This window comes from Alligator mississippiensis, chromosome 1, assembly GCF_030867095.1.
Source record: "Alligator mississippiensis isolate rAllMis1 chromosome 1, rAllMis1, whole genome shotgun sequence".
Classification (NCBI taxonomy): domain Eukaryota; kingdom Metazoa; phylum Chordata; order Crocodylia; family Alligatoridae; genus Alligator; species Alligator mississippiensis.
In genome coordinates this window covers 149,806,336-149,824,263 of record NC_081824.1, presented here as the reverse complement: position 1 = coordinate 149,824,263, position 17,928 = coordinate 149,806,336, and the positions used below count along the sequence as shown (strand labels likewise).

At 45.5% G+C, this 17,928-nt stretch overlaps 1 protein-coding gene across 1 annotated transcript in view; it reads left to right on the top strand.

The window, feature by feature from the left end:
* Positions 1 to 1,136: 1,136 nt before the first annotated feature.
* EGLN1 (egl-9 family hypoxia inducible factor 1) overlaps positions 1,137 to 17,928 on the top strand; it is a 58,207-nt gene continuing 41,415 nt past the window's right edge. Inside the window, exon 1 of the mRNA XM_014596716.3 lies at positions 1,137 to 2,014. Coding sequence (XP_014452202.3) covers positions 1,274 to 2,014 — 741 coding nt within the window. The 5' untranslated portion in view covers positions 1,137 to 1,273. The remainder of the gene's footprint in view (positions 2,015 to 17,928) is intronic.

The following is a 17,928-nucleotide window of genomic DNA, read 5'->3' as shown; positions in this document are numbered from 1 at the left end:
AGCCTGTAAGTACATAAGGGGGGTGCACTAGGAGCTGGGAGAATGTCTGTTCACCAGAGCACCCCAAGGGAAGACGAGGCCTAATGCAGGGGTTCCCAAACCCTGGGCCACGGCCCGGTGCTGGGCCGCGAAGGGTTGGTTGCCAGCCTGCAGTAGGGCTGGCTGTCAGACTGGAAGTGATCACGGACTGGCAAACCGTGGACTGGAAATGACTGGCATACTGCAGACTGGCAGCCAACCCTTGTTTTATACCGCATATAAAAAAGCATTGGCTACGTGCCCGCAGTATGCCAGTCACGGCTGGTCCGCTGTTTGCCACTCTGTGGTCACTTCTGCTCTGTGGCTTGTCGGTCCATGGTCACTTCCACTTTCTGGTGCTGGTCCTCAGCATAAAGAGGTTGGTAACCCCTGGCCTAATGGCCACAAACTGCTGGAAGACTGTTTTAGACTGGATATAAGGAAAAACTTTACCATCCAAGCATGGGCGATGGCGCATAGGGGGTGCATGTGCCCCCCAGGGCTGGCTGGTTGCCGCCGACCTTTCTGGTGGTGTCTGTGGGTGGTCGCCGATCACCGCTCACCACCCACACTGCCGAGACTGCACCTGGTCCCTGCTTGCTGCCGCCATGCCCCTGCTGCTGACGCTGGTGGTCACCGTGCCTCAGGAGGCACAGGGTGTTCACGCGCCCCAGTCTGCAGAGGCAGGCCTAGACCCCCTCTCAGAAGTGGGGCGCGCACCTACTCCGGACCCCCTTGAGACACACTCGGATGCTTATATCTCTGGGGTGACCCGACCCCACCCCACCTGGCTTCCTACCCCTCGGGCAGGCAGGGGGCTGTGAAATCCAGCCCCTCACGTCTGTGGCACCCGCGGACGGGCTGAGCACGGCCCTGCCTCCACTCCCGCCGGCGGCCCAGGAGGATTTTTTGGGCCCGGCCAGAGACCCTGGTGACAGTGAGAAGCGCGGCTCGCAGCGCTCGCGTCCACTCGCTGCCCGCGGGGAGGAGGCAGAGGCGAGACGAGGCGAGGCGGGGCGGGGCCACCTGACGTCCCGGGCTGGAAGTGGCGTACGTGCAGAGCGGGCAGAGGCAGTGGCGCCTCCTCCTCCTGCTGCTGCTGCTCCCGCCCTCCCCGATGCGGCGGCCGTAGCGCGGAGCCGCAGCCGTGCGGGCGGGCGGGCGCCCCGAGGCCGGCCGGCCGCGCCCCCCGCCGGCAGCCGAGGCGGCGGGCGGCCATGATGCAGTGAGGCGGCCCACGGGCGGCGGGGAGGACATGGCCAATGACAGCGGCGGTGGCGGCAGCGCCGGGGCGGACGAGCGGGACCGGCAGTACTGCGAGCTGTGCGGGAAGATGGAGAACCTGCTGCGCTGCGGCCGCTGCCGCAGCTCCTTCTACTGCAGCAAGGAGCACCAGCGCCAGCACTGGAAGAAGCACAAGCTGCTGTGCCGCGGGGCGGCAGGGGGCGCCGCCGAGCCCGCGCCCCAGCCCCAGCCGCCGCCGCAGCCCCAGCCCGCCAAGGAGCCGGCGGCTGCGGCCGGCAACCACCACGTGGGCCAGGCCGAGGCCGAGCTGTACCGGGACCGTTCCGAGCTGGGCGCGGCGGGCGGCGCCGGGGCCGGGGCCGGGGCCGGCGCGGGGGGGCCGGCGGCGGCGGCGCTGCGGCCCAACGGGCAGACCAAGGCGCTGGCGCCGCAGCGGCTGGCGCTGGAGTACATCGTGCCCTGCATGAACAAGCACGGCATCTGCGTGGTGGACGAGTTCCTGGGCAAGGAGGTGGGCGGGCGTGTGGCGCAGGAGGTGCGGGCGCTGCACCACACGGGCCGCTTCACGGACGGGCAGCTGGTGAGCCAGAAGAGCGACTCGTCCAAGGACATCCGCGGCGACAAGATTACCTGGGTGGAGGGCAAGGAGCCCGGCTGCCACACCATCGGCCTGCTCATGAACAGCATGGACGATCTCATCCGCCACTGCAACGGCAAGCTGGGCGACTACAAAATCAACGGCCGTACGAAAGTGAGTGCTTCCCTCCGCTCGCAGCCTGGCCTCTTCCTCTCGGCATTTCCCTCTGCCCTCTTTTCCCGGCCTGTGGCTGAAGGAGCGGGGAGCTGCCCTGAGGCGGGGGGGCCGTTCACTCTCTAAAGACCCTCCTTTGGGAGCAGCGCTGCTGGCGGTGTCGGGGCAGGACCCCCACCCTTCGGTCCCCGGGGCATCACCTGGGCTGCGCTGTTCTCCAGCCCTCGGCCTTCGGCTGGGCTGTGGTGTCCGAGGGCCCTCCCCAGGGCTCTCAAGCCCTTGGCCCTCCCTTGGGCCATGGGGTCTGCAGGCGCTCCAGCCCCCAGCCTTCACCTGGGCTGTTGGGGCTCCTGTACACATGCATAGAGCCTGCTGTGACACGCCATCACTACAGCGCGTTGGAGCAGGCTCAATTAATCAAGTGTGCTGGAGCACGGGAATTACCATGCTCCAGCCAACACCAGCATTACGTGCATCAGCATCCCGGTGCTCAAAAATGGTGGTAGGGCGCTGCTTTGAACTAAAGCTCGTTCAACAAGCTTTAGTTCAAACTCCAGGTGCTTTAATTAGCATGGCTCTTAGTTAACTAATTAAAGTGCTCCCCTTGCTTCCGAGAGCATGCCTGTAAATGAGCTGTGGTGTCATAGGGCCCTCCCCAGGGTGCTCCCACCCTCGGCTTTCACCTGGGCTGTTGGGGCTCCTATACACGTGCAGGGTGGCTGCTCTGATATGCTGTAATTACCACACTCCAGCAGACTCCAGTGTCATCATGCGTAGCAACCCTGTGCTGAAAATGGTGGCAGGGGCAGTTTAAACTAAGTTCAAAGGGAACCAAGTTCAAAGTGCCCCTGCCACCATTCTTCAGCACAGGGCTCTGACACACGTGACACTCAGCACTCATTAAAGCACTACCACTGCCTTCTGGAGCCCGTCTATAAATGGCCTTTGGCGTCCTAGGGCCCTCCCCAGGGCGCTCCAACCCTCAGCATAGGTGCAGTCCTGTTCAAAGACTGGGCAGAGGTGGAGGAGTGGATAGTGCTAGAAGCTGAAGTGTTCCCCTCCCTCTCCATCCTTGTGGCAGTGGTGTTTCCCCTTGAGGGCTGGGGCACTGTGGGTAGCTTGCTAGCAGCATAGAACCTGTTCTGTGGCTGTGATCCTGTGGCTAGGCCTGTCAGCATTTTCCCCAAAGGCTGCCTTCCCACATGCATAGGCGAGCATTATGTGAGCGTGAAACTCCCATGACAAAATCCTTGTCGTGGGAGCGTAAGAAACTTGGAAAAAACAGCTGGAAGAGGCCTCGCATCAGGCTTTGGCTTCCCACCAGGAAGATCATTACAAAAGAGTGTCAAGGTCACAGTTGGGAGCAGTGTTTCGTTGGAGGTGGGTGTGTGTGTACGTGTGCGACTTGTTCTGAACGTGACAGAGAATGCAGTTCCTCTCGGGAAAAACACATTTGAAATGATGAACCAATTGAACTCGCTATCCTTGATTGAGAAGACTCACTTTGCTTCCCCCCCACCCGTTTCCAGCAGCATTTGTCCAGTTTGTATGTCTTCTTTAGCCTATTAGTTCTGAAGTCATAATTCTAACTGAATTCTCACTGAAATTCTCACATGCTTCTCATGAAAACTTGCAACGTTGCTTAGGCTTTTGCTTGCTAAGTTTCTGCTTATTAACTTTCAAGATTTCAGCATGTACACAAGACTTCCTCGCATTGCTACAGACCTCGTTGGTGTGGTAAGGGAGAAAGAAACTTTTAGACAAGTGCAGGTTGTGTATGTACAGACAGAAAATGGCCATTCCCCACACATTCTGGGGAAAGCCTACACACACACACACACACACACACACACACACCCCCCCCAATACATATGCTAGACTTTTTTTAAATTTGCCAAATACTGTAAGTACAACAACTTTTAATCCACAGGTATAAGGATGACTTTCAAAAAAGCATCTAGTTTGCACTGGAATCCCCTGACAGCTTTGTTTCATGCCCCACACTGAAATGTGAGTGGTAATGAGAAGGGGTTTGAGATGTTTACCAATTTTGCTAAATATTTATTTATCCATTCATTTCTTGTGCATAAGCCTTATATTTTCTCTCAAGCACCAGTTCTCTGACTACATAATTAAGTTTCTTGTCATAACATCTTGCAACTTTTTTTTTTTCCTTCAGGTATTTAAAGGAATTCATAGCTTTTAGCAGGAAACTGTAGGACATCTTTAGATTGATAAAGGACTAGTCATAAACACCTAATGCTTCTTCACACAAAGTTAAACAATCTTCTCTACAGAAATCCTTCTTAACTCACTAAGTCTGTGCGCCTATACACAAGTGCCGACGTTGCTCCGATGTGCCGCAATTCCAGCCGTGCTCTGGCAGCCTTCTGCATCTTGTGTATCGGTGTCCCCACACTTAAAAACAGTGTGGGGGGGCACTTGAACGAAAGCTTGTCAAACAAGCTTTCGTTCAAGCGTCCCCGCTGCCATTTTCAAGCACGGGGGACACTGATGCACAAGATGTGGCAGTGCTTTAAGTAGAGCAGCTCTCGGAGCTGCGCTTTTTAAAGTGCCTTCCACCCCCCACCTCCGGAGCACGTGTGAGTGCTCTCTGTTCCAATATAAGGAAGCTAGTGAACTGCTAAGAACCATCCTATGTCTGTGCTGTTACAGACAGACTGTTGTTGCTGCAGCTGCAGAGCATCAGCTGGTGGGAAATTATGGGAGAGGAGAGGGGGAGACACTGGAAGGGGAAAAAAACATGGATTTGTTTTGGCTCCAACAAATTAAATTGGCATCTCTGCTGAAGGAAGGTGTGCATACTTTTATTTTTTTAATGATTTGCATACCTTCAGGCTTTCATTACTTTTGTGCGTGTGGGGGTGCTGTGTTAGGAAGTGCTGCCTGACATGTTTTTATTGTTTCAGTTTCTGGTGTAGCCCCATATGTTTGGATATTTTAAAGCAAAATGATTTCTTCCTCCTTCCCTATCTGCCCCGCATAAAGCATAAAATTATAGTTCTGCCAAGCTAGCTTCCTAAAATCTGCGCCATTTTTCGATTTAAATTTGGTGAAATGTTACATAAATGGTGAACCCTGCATTGTATTTCTATAATTCAGTCTTCAGTTCTGTGGTTTACAGTGCATTCGCAGCATGTTTGTTTAAAAATATGTAATTGGGGTTGTAGGAAGGAGAACAGTAACTGCTGAAGAATCAGGCCGCTGGTACCTTGACTGCAGTATTTTCCCATCTTCAGGCAATGGCTGATGCTTGACAGTTTAGGGATAACATACAAGTCTGCCCCACAAATCACTTGGCTAATTGTGAAATGAAGTATCTCTTGCTAGGAGGTACACTGGCAAGAGAAAACTGTCTCCATAGTCAGCTTCAAAAGGTTGGGGGTAAGATTAAAACTGATTCACTCTGTCCCTGCCAAAATGCATGGGGATGTGATAAAGCGGACAACAGATAAAATACTGGAATTAGAGATGAGCTGTTATTCCCTATTAGGGGGAAAGCAAAGGAACAGGAGAAGAGTGTTGGGGTTAGTGTTTATGCTACATTGAGTAAGTTTACTTCCCCCATCAGGAGCAGAGTGAAAGTAAGAGCCAGTCTTTCAGTTTAATTCAGGAGTTGATTATGGGAGAGAGAGGAGGGAAAAGCTCCTTTCCAAAGGTAGAAGGGATTGGTGGTGCTGTGAAGATCAATCTTTCTCTCCCAGGCCCTACACCTATGCAGAATTGCAGTAGTGCTGGTCTGCTAGGCCTTTACCTCACTATTTTTCAGAGACCAGAAAAGTCTTATTGTGGTAAGCATCTCAGTTTATCTTCTGCATTCTTAATGCCAGGACAGGCGATGGAGATTTACGTTAGGTCATTGTAGTTGGCCACCTTGCTTTTTGGCTTGTGGTTTTTAGGTTTGGTTAGTCCAGGGTAGAGAATGTCCATGTAATAAACTTTTTCAAGAAGCGCTTTGAACTATTTTTACACTAGCAGTATGCTATTAGTAGCGAATAGGAGTAAGATGCCCATCTTTATGTACTGATCCAGCTTTGAGTTGACCAAACACATGATATCTGGCATAACATGTCACATCATGTTCTTTACATATTCTTCACAGTATATGTAAACTGAATTTATAGCAAGCAGTCCATATAACAAAATCTTGCCTTTCCATTCAGTCAGTGTGTAGGGGAGGGTGGTTCGGCATATTGGATTGTTTAGTTTGTGTGTGTATAAAGAAGTTTAAGTTCATATTAATTACACTTCATAAAATATTGATGTCACTTAGTCCACATTGTGTATCATGGGATAAGGGCGATCCTCTCTGAGTTTGGTAGGATAAGTGTTCAACTGTACTAGTATGGTTTTGGACAGTGTATATATAGCATACAATTATTTTAAGGCAGTTCAAGCAGCTTCTAGATCGGGGTGGCCAATTTACAGTGCAGGTGCCACAAGTTGTGTGGTATGTGACAGATCAGGGAAGGGACAGGCAGAACAGTGCCAGATAGGGCAGGGAACAGAAAGCAGAGCTGTAGGAGAATGAGATTGGAGTGGCACTTGGTGAAAGTGTGGAGCTAACTAGTGGGTACTAGCCAGAAAGATTGGCCCCCACTATTTTAGTTAATCTCTAAAAAGAACGTGTAAACTAAAGAGTTGGACTTCAGAATTTGCCTCTTCAATAACGATGGCATCTTAACACTGAAATTGTAAATGTTTTTAAGCAATAACCAGACATTTAACCTCTCTTTGGCATTTTCTTGGATCTGACCTTTATTTTGGGCAAAATTATAGTATTCTCCTTATTTGTTGAACTCTAGCCCACACTTAGTCAAAAACAAGTCAGCTTTCTATGTGGTAAGAGTGGGTATAATGATTCAGAAATTAAATTTTTTTATTGAAATGTTAACCTTTACCAGATCTAGCCCAAGCTCTGTAAGCATGCACATTCTGCTAGGAGAGAGAACGACTCATAAACAACTCCATGCCAACCATAGTAAAAAGCTGGGAATGTTGAGTTTTCCTGTTGTTTCACTGCCTGAAACATTTATAAAAAGCTTACACTTCTGTTTTCTGTGCTTTTAGCTTAAAAAAAAAAAGATATTTTACAAAGTGAATTCATTGTGGAGTAAAAAAAACAAATTACACTTAAATGGTTAGTATTATTAGGAAAAAAAAGGTCTAAAGTTTTTAAGCAACTGATTTTAGTAATGAAAAAAATTCAGCAGGCTATTGTGAGATGCAAGGCACCAATTCAGACTTAGTCAAGGCTTACTTAACACCCTCACTACAACCCCACCTTGCCATTTCTTTGAAGATTTAAAAAAAAAAAAAAAAAAAAAAAAAAAGAGTAATCTTCATCCTTGTGGTCAATGACCAGCAGGTGTGGCTTGAAGCATTACACTCAACATCTACTATCCTAAGGAAGGTTGGGTTATTTAAATGGGAAATATTTAAATAGTTAAATGAAATCTATTTCAAATTGCAGCATTGGTTTAAGTAGCTCAGTGTAGATAACTCACGTACTGTAAAGCAATTTATGTTGGTAAATGATCAAATACAGGTGAAATAATTGATTTTATTTTAAATCCATTTGTGTTAGGGGTTTGCACTGATTTAACTACATTCATTTTGTTTTTTTAAATTGGTCTAATTAAATAAATGAAACTTTTTTTAACCTGCATCAGGGCTATGCCAGTATTGGTATAGCAGTGTCTGTAAGCAGAGAGAAGTAGTTGGCTCCCTTAGTCTGAAGTTAGGCAGAAGGCAGGGTAGAGATGCACCTTGTAGACTAAATCGGAGATCGATAAGCTTTCATTAGCCTAAGCTCACTTCATCAGACGCTGCATCTGTAAGGCCAGACCCTGTGCAAGGTAAGCATACAAATATATTGCATTTAACTATAACACATTATCAGTTAAGTATTCAGTAGTTTTTAATGTAGCTTGCTACTGCTTTTGGTTGTCTCCAAATAACCTTCCAACCTGCCTTCCACTTGTTTGTGTATTAAACCTTTTTTTTCTCCCCTGTTGTAGATCAGAGGCAGCCACAAATGACACAGGCAGCCTCTGTGTGGGGCACATCACAGCAGCAGACTGAGCAGGGCGCATAGGGCAGGGAACAGAAGAGAAGTGTGGCTGGTGATCAGTCAGAGGAAGGGGATTGGAGTGACACTTGGGGAGGTTGCAGGGCTCATTTGTGTCACAGCTGTCAAAAGTGTGGCCTCCACTGTTAGAGACCATGGTGTGTTGTTTGTTTGTTTGTTTGTTTTTCCTCCTGTCATCTTCAGTGTCTGCCGCCTTGTGTTCATCCACTCATTCTCTAGATCTTCTTTTGGCTCTTCTCCCAAACTATTGTAATTGAATGCATTTTCCCCCTTCCTCTTTATATTTTTTGTGTGTGTGTGTGTGTGTGTGTGTGTCCATTTTCCTAACTAGCTTCTAAAGCAGGGGTGGGCAATTATTTTGGATGGCGGGCCACTTACTGAGTTTTGGCAAGCAATCAAGGGCCTCATGACAGGCAGCCAGGGGCAGATAAATAAACATTTTCTAAATTTTTTTAGGGACCCTGTGGGCTGGATTGAATGGCTTGGCAGGCTGCATGTGGCCTGTGGGCCACATTTTGCCCACCCCTGTTCTAAAGGAATCAACCAGCTCTCCAGTCTGGAGAGCCCCTTGTTTCTGGGCAGTGCCTAGGTGAGAGCCTGTCTCCTTTTCTTTATCTCGGAGGCTGAGAAAAGGGAGGATGTTTGGGTCCTTTCTAGGATGCTGCTTTCCCTGCTTTGGGAACTTCTTATCAGACATGGGCCTAATATTTTAGTTGTCATAAATTTGAAGCCCACTTTTCTCCAGCTTGTTTGGTTGCTAGGAGGTAGACTTGCTAATGTTCCTTATTTATTTATTGTGTAGCAATGCCCTATATTTATAGCATAGAGCACCTGTCATAGAACAGGGCCTTATTGTGGTAGTCACTATATAGACCCTTAACAAAAGCTTACCCAAAGCTACCTTGCTTTAATGTGAGAATGAATGGGTGGTTTCCCATTCATGCTTCTAGGTTTTTAGTTTCAGTCCTCTAACTAACTCTAGTTCTTGTCCTTTGTATTGCTTGTAGCTTCCCAAGCAGCAATGTCTTGGAATTGCCCTTTTTTCCCTTACTTTTGCTGCTGTTTGTGTTTCTGAATAGCATCAGAACGGTATCTGACAAAAATTTTCTTTTTTTTTCTTTTTTCCCCACTCGTCCTTTTTGGCAGAGGCTGGAGTAGTCTTCAGACTTGGGCGTGATTCACACTTCTAATGTTAACCAAGTGTAATTTTTGCCTTTGTATGATCTAGGAATTAAAGCTTTCATTTATTGAGAGAGAGTCATTTTGTTGTAGCTGGCTTGTAGATAAGATTCCTCCAGGAATGAGTGAATTTTTCAAGTTTTAGTAATAATTTATTTCCAGTTCTTTAGTAGACAAGATTTCATGCCACTTTATTAGTAAAAATGCTGAGTTTTGATTAGAAATAAAAGGGAAACATAACCAGCCAATAGCATCTATCAGATACAGATGTATCGGACAAAGCAGGATGCTTGTAAGTAAGCAAGCAAGATATTTCTGCATGCTGGGTGAGGAAGGAGAGCACAGATATATAATGGGGAACGTGTATGGAGCTGATGAAAGGAAGAGATTTGGGAATCTTTTTCAACGGCAGAGTAAGAAAGCTAAAGGGGAAATGTTTTATGTAGTGAAAGTTAGTGGAAACAACGTTTAGAAACAGCAGTGAATTGGTGAATAATCTCTTGGGTTAGAGATCTGGCCTGGTGCTATATCTCTGTTTATTATGGAGGTCTCTAAAGAAGCCAAACGTGGAATGGGCAGGAAGACCAAACTAGACTTTCTCAATACAAGTTGTGTGTTGAGGTACCTGAGCCATTCAGAAAAAGCTTGCGCTTCATCTTACCTATACTGTGAGACTCATAGCCTATATAGGAGTTCATAGGTGAGTTCAGTCAGTCGCCAAGGGTCTTGGTATTACTTTTACCATCACTAAATTAATTTCTTCTTCTTTAGAAAGAATACATTAAGGAGTGTAACTAATTCGTGTCAGGTTTGACTATCCTTGTCGGGTAGTCACGAGTTGGTTTATCTCAGATGTTCAGGTTTGACTCGTCTTTCAGTGTCCGCTGCTCTTATGGGTGTCACATTCCACTCTAGATGTGGCTGGAGTCTGGAGATGAGAATAACCTGACCAGTGGGCGCATGCTGTGGTTTTCGGTTTCTGTGTTTCTGCTCAGATAGAATCTGTAAACTTGATGGATCCAATGAGTTACAAATATTCCTCATTTACTGTATTTCATTCAAACATCCTGTGTTCCAAATTTGAACAATCAGCTCTGTCAGAAGTTATCAAAAGGCCTTTATGTTGGACTTGAATTATTGAAAGTGGCCTTTTGATTCAGAGGGATGAATTTTGATGTGTTTGTTCATTATCAGTTGCTGAAACTCAAAATAAAATGTTTCTGTCAAGTCCTTGGAGGTTTTTAAGGCCTGACTTGACAGAGCCCTGACTGAAATGGTCTAGTTGAGGATGGTCCTACTTTGAGCATGCAGTTGGACTAGATGACCTCCTGAGGTCCCTTCCAACCCTAAATTTCTATTATTATATAATTCCAAGTCAAAAGACTTATTTTGAAGCAAAATCCCAACATATATGAATTTGTACGCGGCACAGTCATTATATAGGAAATTTTCAGTCAGAAAACATGGTCTTTTATGGTAAGTTTTGTTGCAAATTTTAGCTAAGACATTTGTCATAAAAGGAGAGCAAGTATGTCACACAGATAGAATTGGACTTGAGGGGTCCATTGCTTTTATTGCTCTGTGTGTGCATGCACGCGTGCATGCATTTAAGATGAGGCCTTGTCATTTTGAAACAGTATAGTGTTTAGTATTTAAAATTGTTTCTTTACATACTAAAGATTATATTGTGGTACAGTAATAGAGAATTGTAGTTTAGTATTGACAGAGATTTGTATGGTGCAAATGCGGTTGACACACAGATCTTCATATATATTTCCTAAAATAGCCAATTCACAAGCATTAAAATCTGTTCCTAAAGCCTGAGACGTGAAATACAGACTATAAAATCTTCTGTGGACATATTATGTCACTATCTTGTTTTGTTTCCTCTATACACCCTATTCTTTGCCTCTTTTTCTTGGCATCTCTTTCTATCTCCTGAGTCCATTGTTCAGTTTTTCTGAGCAAGACCTATCTTCTTTAGTTTCCTTCCCTCATAAGTCATGGGGATAGGACCAGTGCTTTCCCTGATGCCACTTCTCTCAAAGGTTGTGATTATGCTGCCCTAGCCTAAGTAGCCAATTCAGGTGTTGGCAAGAAAAATTTCTTTGCTCCCACTCCCATCGTCAAAATGGTGACCCACCCATAGACTTCTCCTTCAAAAGCTAGCGTGTAAACTGGATTCCTTATTCTTTGGTTACAGAAACGAGCATGTTGGGCTCAAATTCCTCTAGGTCTGCAAAAAGTCTTGGCCGTTTGAAGCCTAGGTGAGCCAACCTCCTCTTTACACCTGCCAAAGCTTCAGAACTACCCTGTAGAACAGGCTGTTTCTGTTCCTTACTGACTGCAGTCATCTTTGGAGGTCCCTGTTCAGAACTGTAGCCATGTAGGGCAGTTCCAGCTCTCCACTGCCCCTGCAGACTTGTTATACTTTGAACAGTTTCTGTAGTCTTTGAATTTTTCCCCCAATTTCCTCTTTTGTTCTCTGGTGCTCCAGGGTAGCTCTGTGCAGCATTAGTTTTCTTTAATGCTTTTAACTGCATGGCTGCAGTCATTTTTGAGTTGTTGGCAACTCTGGGATTAAAGATTTGTATTCATTCTATTGTTTATGCACGTCAGTGATTTCAGCACACCCTGGGTCATTAGTCTCATTATGTCCTGTCAATACTGTCAACATTTTTTGCTAGTGTTGCCACTTTGGCATGCTGTGCCATCCTAGCTTTGATGAGTTTACTTCAGCATTGTCCGGTACTCAAATGGGACACTTCGTAATAGTCTTTCCATTGAGAGAAGGAGTCGTCTTTTCTTGTCCGTATATTTTCAGGTTGACATTCTTTGAAAGAGGTATGTGTTTTAATGGCAACAACCCTCAAATATTTTATAGCTAATTGTTTCAGTAACATTAGTGGGTATATTTTTGTGAACTTTCCTGTTAAGTTTAACTTTTTCTCCTGAAGAGTTTACTTAAGAGTCTCCTTTACAAATGGAAATGGTCTCTCCTGGCATCCTGTTCTTCTTATGAAGGTTTGAGTAATTCCCATGAGTGTGTAATTAGTCCTAGTGTTTAGATTATGTACTAATAGCCTTGATGTATGTTTTACATTTAACCAATTGGACTCCTCCTAGCAGAACCCTAGAAATCTTACTGGGAATTCTGGAAGACGCTTTCTCTCCAGATGATACCATGTTGTATCTTACTTCCTCTACACATCTAACAGTTGCAGCTTAACTCTGTACACTTGTGTTTGCTGTCTGAGCTTACCAGGCTGCCTGTTCTACTCAAGGGAAATGGTCTCTGTCTAGTTTTGCACTTCTCTGAGCAATCAACCCATCTGCTCGCTCCCCTGGAGTCACAGTTCCAGGAGCCCGGCCATGAATTCAGGCTTATTCTGGTGACCCAGCTGTGGGCCGGGGAGGCCCGTGCACTTCTGTAGGGTCCCAACAGGTACATGGAGCCGCAGGGTCGGTACCCAGCGACCCCTTTCGAGTGGACTTGGCCACCGGTTCCCTCTGCTCAGAATGTGGGGGATCCCAGGAGCCCAGCCGGATCCCAGGAGCCCAGCCAGATCCCAGGTCAACCCGGAAGTTTGGCCTAGGGCAAGCCAGAGGGCTATTCCGGGTTCCAGTTCCAGGACCCTGGCCACAGATCTCGGTTTACCCTGGTGACCCGACTGTGGGCCGGGGAGGCCCGTGCACTTCCATAGGGCCCCAATCCTCTGAGACTAATGGAATCTACTTTATGTTGGGATGCAGGACCCAGATTTGAAAAGGGACTTAGACACCAAAGTTGCAGTTTAGGTGGTGTTTGGGTGGCAGGATCCAAGTGACTGTCCCTGTGCCTGACTCTCTCTATGCTTGAAGAAGGGTATTTGCGCCCGAAATCTTGCAAAGAACAATGTTTCCAACTATTTAGTTGGTCTAATACAAGAGACCACATCTGTCCAAAGAACCTTGTCTGCCTAGAATCCGAGTGAGCGATTCACAGAGCCTCTACCTAATCACCTGGGTGCCTGTGTTTTCTGGCGAAAACCTGAGTGCATAAAGTTTACCTAAAGCAGTGGGGGCCAATCTTTTTGGCAGGTGTGCCACACATTAGCCTTGTACCCTCCCCATGGGCTATGCTGATCCCTTTTCCTTACCTGCTAGGCTGCTTAGCTTTCTGCTTCCTGCCCAGTGCTCTCTGCTTCATCTCCAGCGCTGTTTTCTTTTCCCTGCTCTATTTGCCACTATGCTGCCAGTCTTCTCCCTCATATGCTGTGCTCCCCACACAGAGGCTGCCTGTGCCACAGGTTGGCTACCCCTGACCTAAAGTGAATTCTCAGAACTGCTGCCATCTTGGTAAAGCCAAACATTTAAACAGCTAAACCCAGAGAGTTGACAAACAGGGTATGTTAGCTAAGTGGGGGGGTGGTGTTAAATGCAGCTGGATTGCTTCCTACATCCAAGCTAGCTCTTGTTGCAGTCTGGTGTGTTGAAATACCCTAAATTCAGTTGCAGCGGAGCTTTTTAAATGCTGCTCCTCTTAGCATTAACTTCTGTGTTTTAGCTCTGTGGTTCATTCTTTTAATTGCTTAGACATCTGAGCTACCTCCTGGGTTCTGAATTTGACTGAGCAAGTTTTCTATGGAAGATCAGTCGGGATCAATTAGATCATGACCTTTCAAACCACCTGGTAAATTGTGGTGAGAACCTTCAGACTGCAAGTGGCTGGACTGGACAGTCCCATGTAGTCTTTGTATGCAAACTTGGAAACTACTACATGTGTTTAAAGATCTTGCCTCAACTTCTTCCCTTATTAATGTTTGGATGGTGAGGAAATACACTTGAGCAATTTTAAGTCCAGGTTATCTTTTTTTTTTTTAACATGGCATAAAAAATCTAAGCTTTCTTTGAACTGTATAGGCAGGAATGTCAGATTTTTAGTAGATCTTAACAAAATACATTTTGTTTAAAATTGATTAATTTATTGTTAAATTTATTAATGAATTATACTAATTTTGGGGTCTGATCAAGCTTAGTTGATTTTTCTGGCTGTTGGCCTTCAAAAACTCTGATTTGCTACCACAGAAGCTATTCAGAATTATGGTCCTCCAAATTATGAGGGACCATATAATGCAGTGGTTTTCAACCTCACTGGACTTGAGGCACCCTTCACTGGACTTGTATCACCCCTTCAAAACTTTTCTGAATTGAGTGGCACCAAGTTTCAAACACAAATGTATATACAGGCATCCCTCATCTTACGCAGGGGTTACATTCTAAAGGAAGCGCGTAAAGGCGAAAATCGCGTATAGTGAAATCGCATATTACCATGCCAGTGGTGACTGCCTCTGCCTCCAAAACCTCCTGCCGCCGCGGTGAAGCCATGCGTAGAGCTGTGCAGCCGGCAGCAGCGGCGCAGCGCAGGGTAGTGGTGGGGATGGCTGCGTGCCACCTGGCCACCACCACGCCTGGCGGCTGGCCACACAGCTCTGAGCACGGTTCCATGGTGGCGGCGGGAGGTTTTGGAGTCAGAGGCAGTCACCGCTGGCAGCGTGGTGGTGGCCGGGCCTCCAGGTAAGTGGCAGCGCCGCATGCAGATTCAAGCCCCCCCCCGCGTATAGTTGAATTCACGCAAGTTAAATGTGCATAAGATGTGGGATGCCTGTATTTTAGTGCTTACTTGTTTGCAGTGGGGGTGGGGATCAGCTAGACAAAGAACTGAGCCTGCAGTTATCTGCTTATCTTGTATCTATCTCCCTTATCTCCTCTCAATTTGGGGCACTCTTCAAAGGAATATGATAGTGCCCCAGGGTGCCTGGCACCCTGGTTGACGGTCACTTATTATTATGTCTTATCACTTCCCTTTCCAAGAGCAGTTTTGACACTGCACTGCCCATTTCAGAAAACAGCAGGCAGGATCTTGGAAAAGATGCCAGATGACTGTATTGAACAAACTTGAGAAGTTTTTCTACGTTTTTTAGGGAGAGGGGATCGTTTGAACTGAGCATTGGTTAGCTGAGTAAAATGTTCTGAAGGCCAATAGATGGGCTTTTATTTAAAATACAAATTTTTAAAGCAATTTTATATGTATATCCCAACCCTCAACTTGAAGGTTCGTTTATCAGGGTAATAGTTCTGGAAGTTTTTAATGAGAGGACAGAGGATGGGCCAGCCTTTTCTGTGACTTGAGTGACCTTTTATAGACGCAGTATCTGTTATGCTGTGGTGCCTTGTACAGCTTGGAGGAGTGCAGATACTTTTGGCTAGGCTAGTCTTTTTTTTCTTTTTCTTTTAATTGATGGAGTCCAGGAATAGGCTAGTTGTGTAATAACACAAGTTAAATTGCTGTAGTGCTTGCAATTTAGTGTATTTCTGATATGAATTCTCCTTTCAGAATGGGGAGAGCTCTAGCAGAATTTTAATGATCTTGAGGATGTAGTATATGAAATGTTTTTTTAGAGCATTTTGTGGTCAGTTAATGTGCAGTTTTGATTTGCTTTCTGCAGTCCTTGTTTAAACATCTGTTCGTTCAGCAAACCTTTACCAGAAAAGCCAAACTCTACAACTTTTGTTTTATTCAAACAATATTTGATCAGCTTTTTAATTAAACGTATTGGGCCTTTCTTAGTTTCAGCTAAAATTGTTCCATTGTTGTTGAGGCAGTTGGCACATAGCCTTACCACTGTGAGAAAGGAAACTGTGGCTAGTTGATAAGGGCATCTTGAGCTAATTAAATTCCAGCTGGCATGTTACATTATGCCCAGTGAAATAGATGTTAGCCAATTACACTTCTGGATGGCTTAACCTTATGTGTGGTCTGAAGTGGAGGAGAAAAATAGAATCAGACAATCTGAAATATTGTTGTTCGTAAAATTAAGTTCACCTTTTGGAGGGAAAAAAAGTTTGGTAGTTTTGAATGGAGAAATGTAAAACACATTTTTATAAGCAAATCAGAATGCATCTTTTTAGGAACGGTACAGTGAATAACTGTACTACATCTCTGCTGGAGTGAGTTGGACCAGAAGTTTGACTCCCACTAGCTGCTTTTTCAAAGGAATGCTGTCAGTAGAGAACTATACAAGTTTAGTTTATCTAGGAGTTGATAGTAGTTGAGAATACTACATTTACCCATTATCCTCTGCCAGTTCTCATACTTCTGTAAAATTAAAAACAGAAACAAAAAACCCCCCAAAACTTACTTTCTTATTGCTGTAACACAAATTCTGATCAGTAAGCAGTAAAAAGATGCAGTGTATTCTGTACTTACAAAACTGGGGAACCAGCCCTCCCCAAACATGTGATTTGTTTGCTCTGAGTAGTACTTCTAAGAGGAGAGAGAATATTTTCATGGTGTGCATAGTTTCTCCTTCCCAGCTATGTTCCCTTAATCTCCAAGAACCATACTTTTTAGATTTTACAAAACAGAGTACTTTCAAAGCCTGTAATCCACTGAAATGTTTTAGTTGATAATTTTTAAATTTGACTTAACTTTTAAAAATATATACACCTTGCTATTTTTAAATAAATATTTTTAATTATATTTAAAAAAACACTTTAAAGTTATTTAAAAATGAAATAAAGGTCTTGCTATTGGGCACAAACTGTCCCCTCTCAAGTCTATTGTTTCTTCCTACTATGCACTCGGTCCAATAACAGATATCACCAAAAACATACTTGCTTGTAAACAGAACTGCAGTTGAACTACTCCAGTCTAACTAGATTGGGTAACTATGGTAGGCAAATGGGGTAAGGACCTTGCATACTTTAATAGTTAGCCTGTGCTGCTGTTAGCTAAGCTAGCTGACAATGGTATACATCAGGGGTTAGCTACGTGCTTGGCCAGTGCCAGAAACACCTCAACCTCAACTTATAAAATGTTGGTGTGCCAGGGGTGGGTAGTAGGGAAGCTGCGAGGGGCCCAATCTTTGTTGTGGCAGCACAGTCCCAGCCCCTTATCCACCGTCCACCCCAAGGCATGCATGCCAAGCAAAATGCCTTTGCATGCCATGCCCTGGCGCATAGGCTAGGGGTTGTTGACCCCTTGTGTATATCTTTGCATTTTGCATTCATGCCCCCTGACTGAGGTGAGAATCTATCCTTTAAGTAATCAAGCAAAAATGAAAGTTGAATACTAGATTTTATTTTTGTTTTTTTTTCTTTAATGCATGTAATTCTTCTAAGGAAAAGATCATTAAAATGAGTGGCATAGCTGTTAAAGCATTTTGCTTTTGCAAATACATATGGCCTTTACACCGAATCTGGTACTGTATTTGCTAACGGAGAAGATGTGTTGCATCTGTGTATATTTTTCTGGCCAGAAAATATCATTGTGATCATCTAGTCTGCCCTCCTGTGTAACACAGGCCATTGGAGTTTCCTGAATTTAATTGTTGCTTGAACTAGAAATATATTTTGAGAACGCTTGACTAAAGTAATTCCAGTGAAAGAATCCAGAATGATCTTTGGTAAATTGTTACTGTGGCAGGGCACTTTTGGGTGCCTGCCACTTTAAGGCTGGGAGTAGGCAGCCAGCAGGTACAGGCCTGCCCCGTTAAGGCGGCCGTTTTAAGTCTAGGCCCACAGGGCAGAAGTAGCAGTTTGCTGCAAGCAGTTGAGGAGACAGCATCTGGCTGAGCTGCTG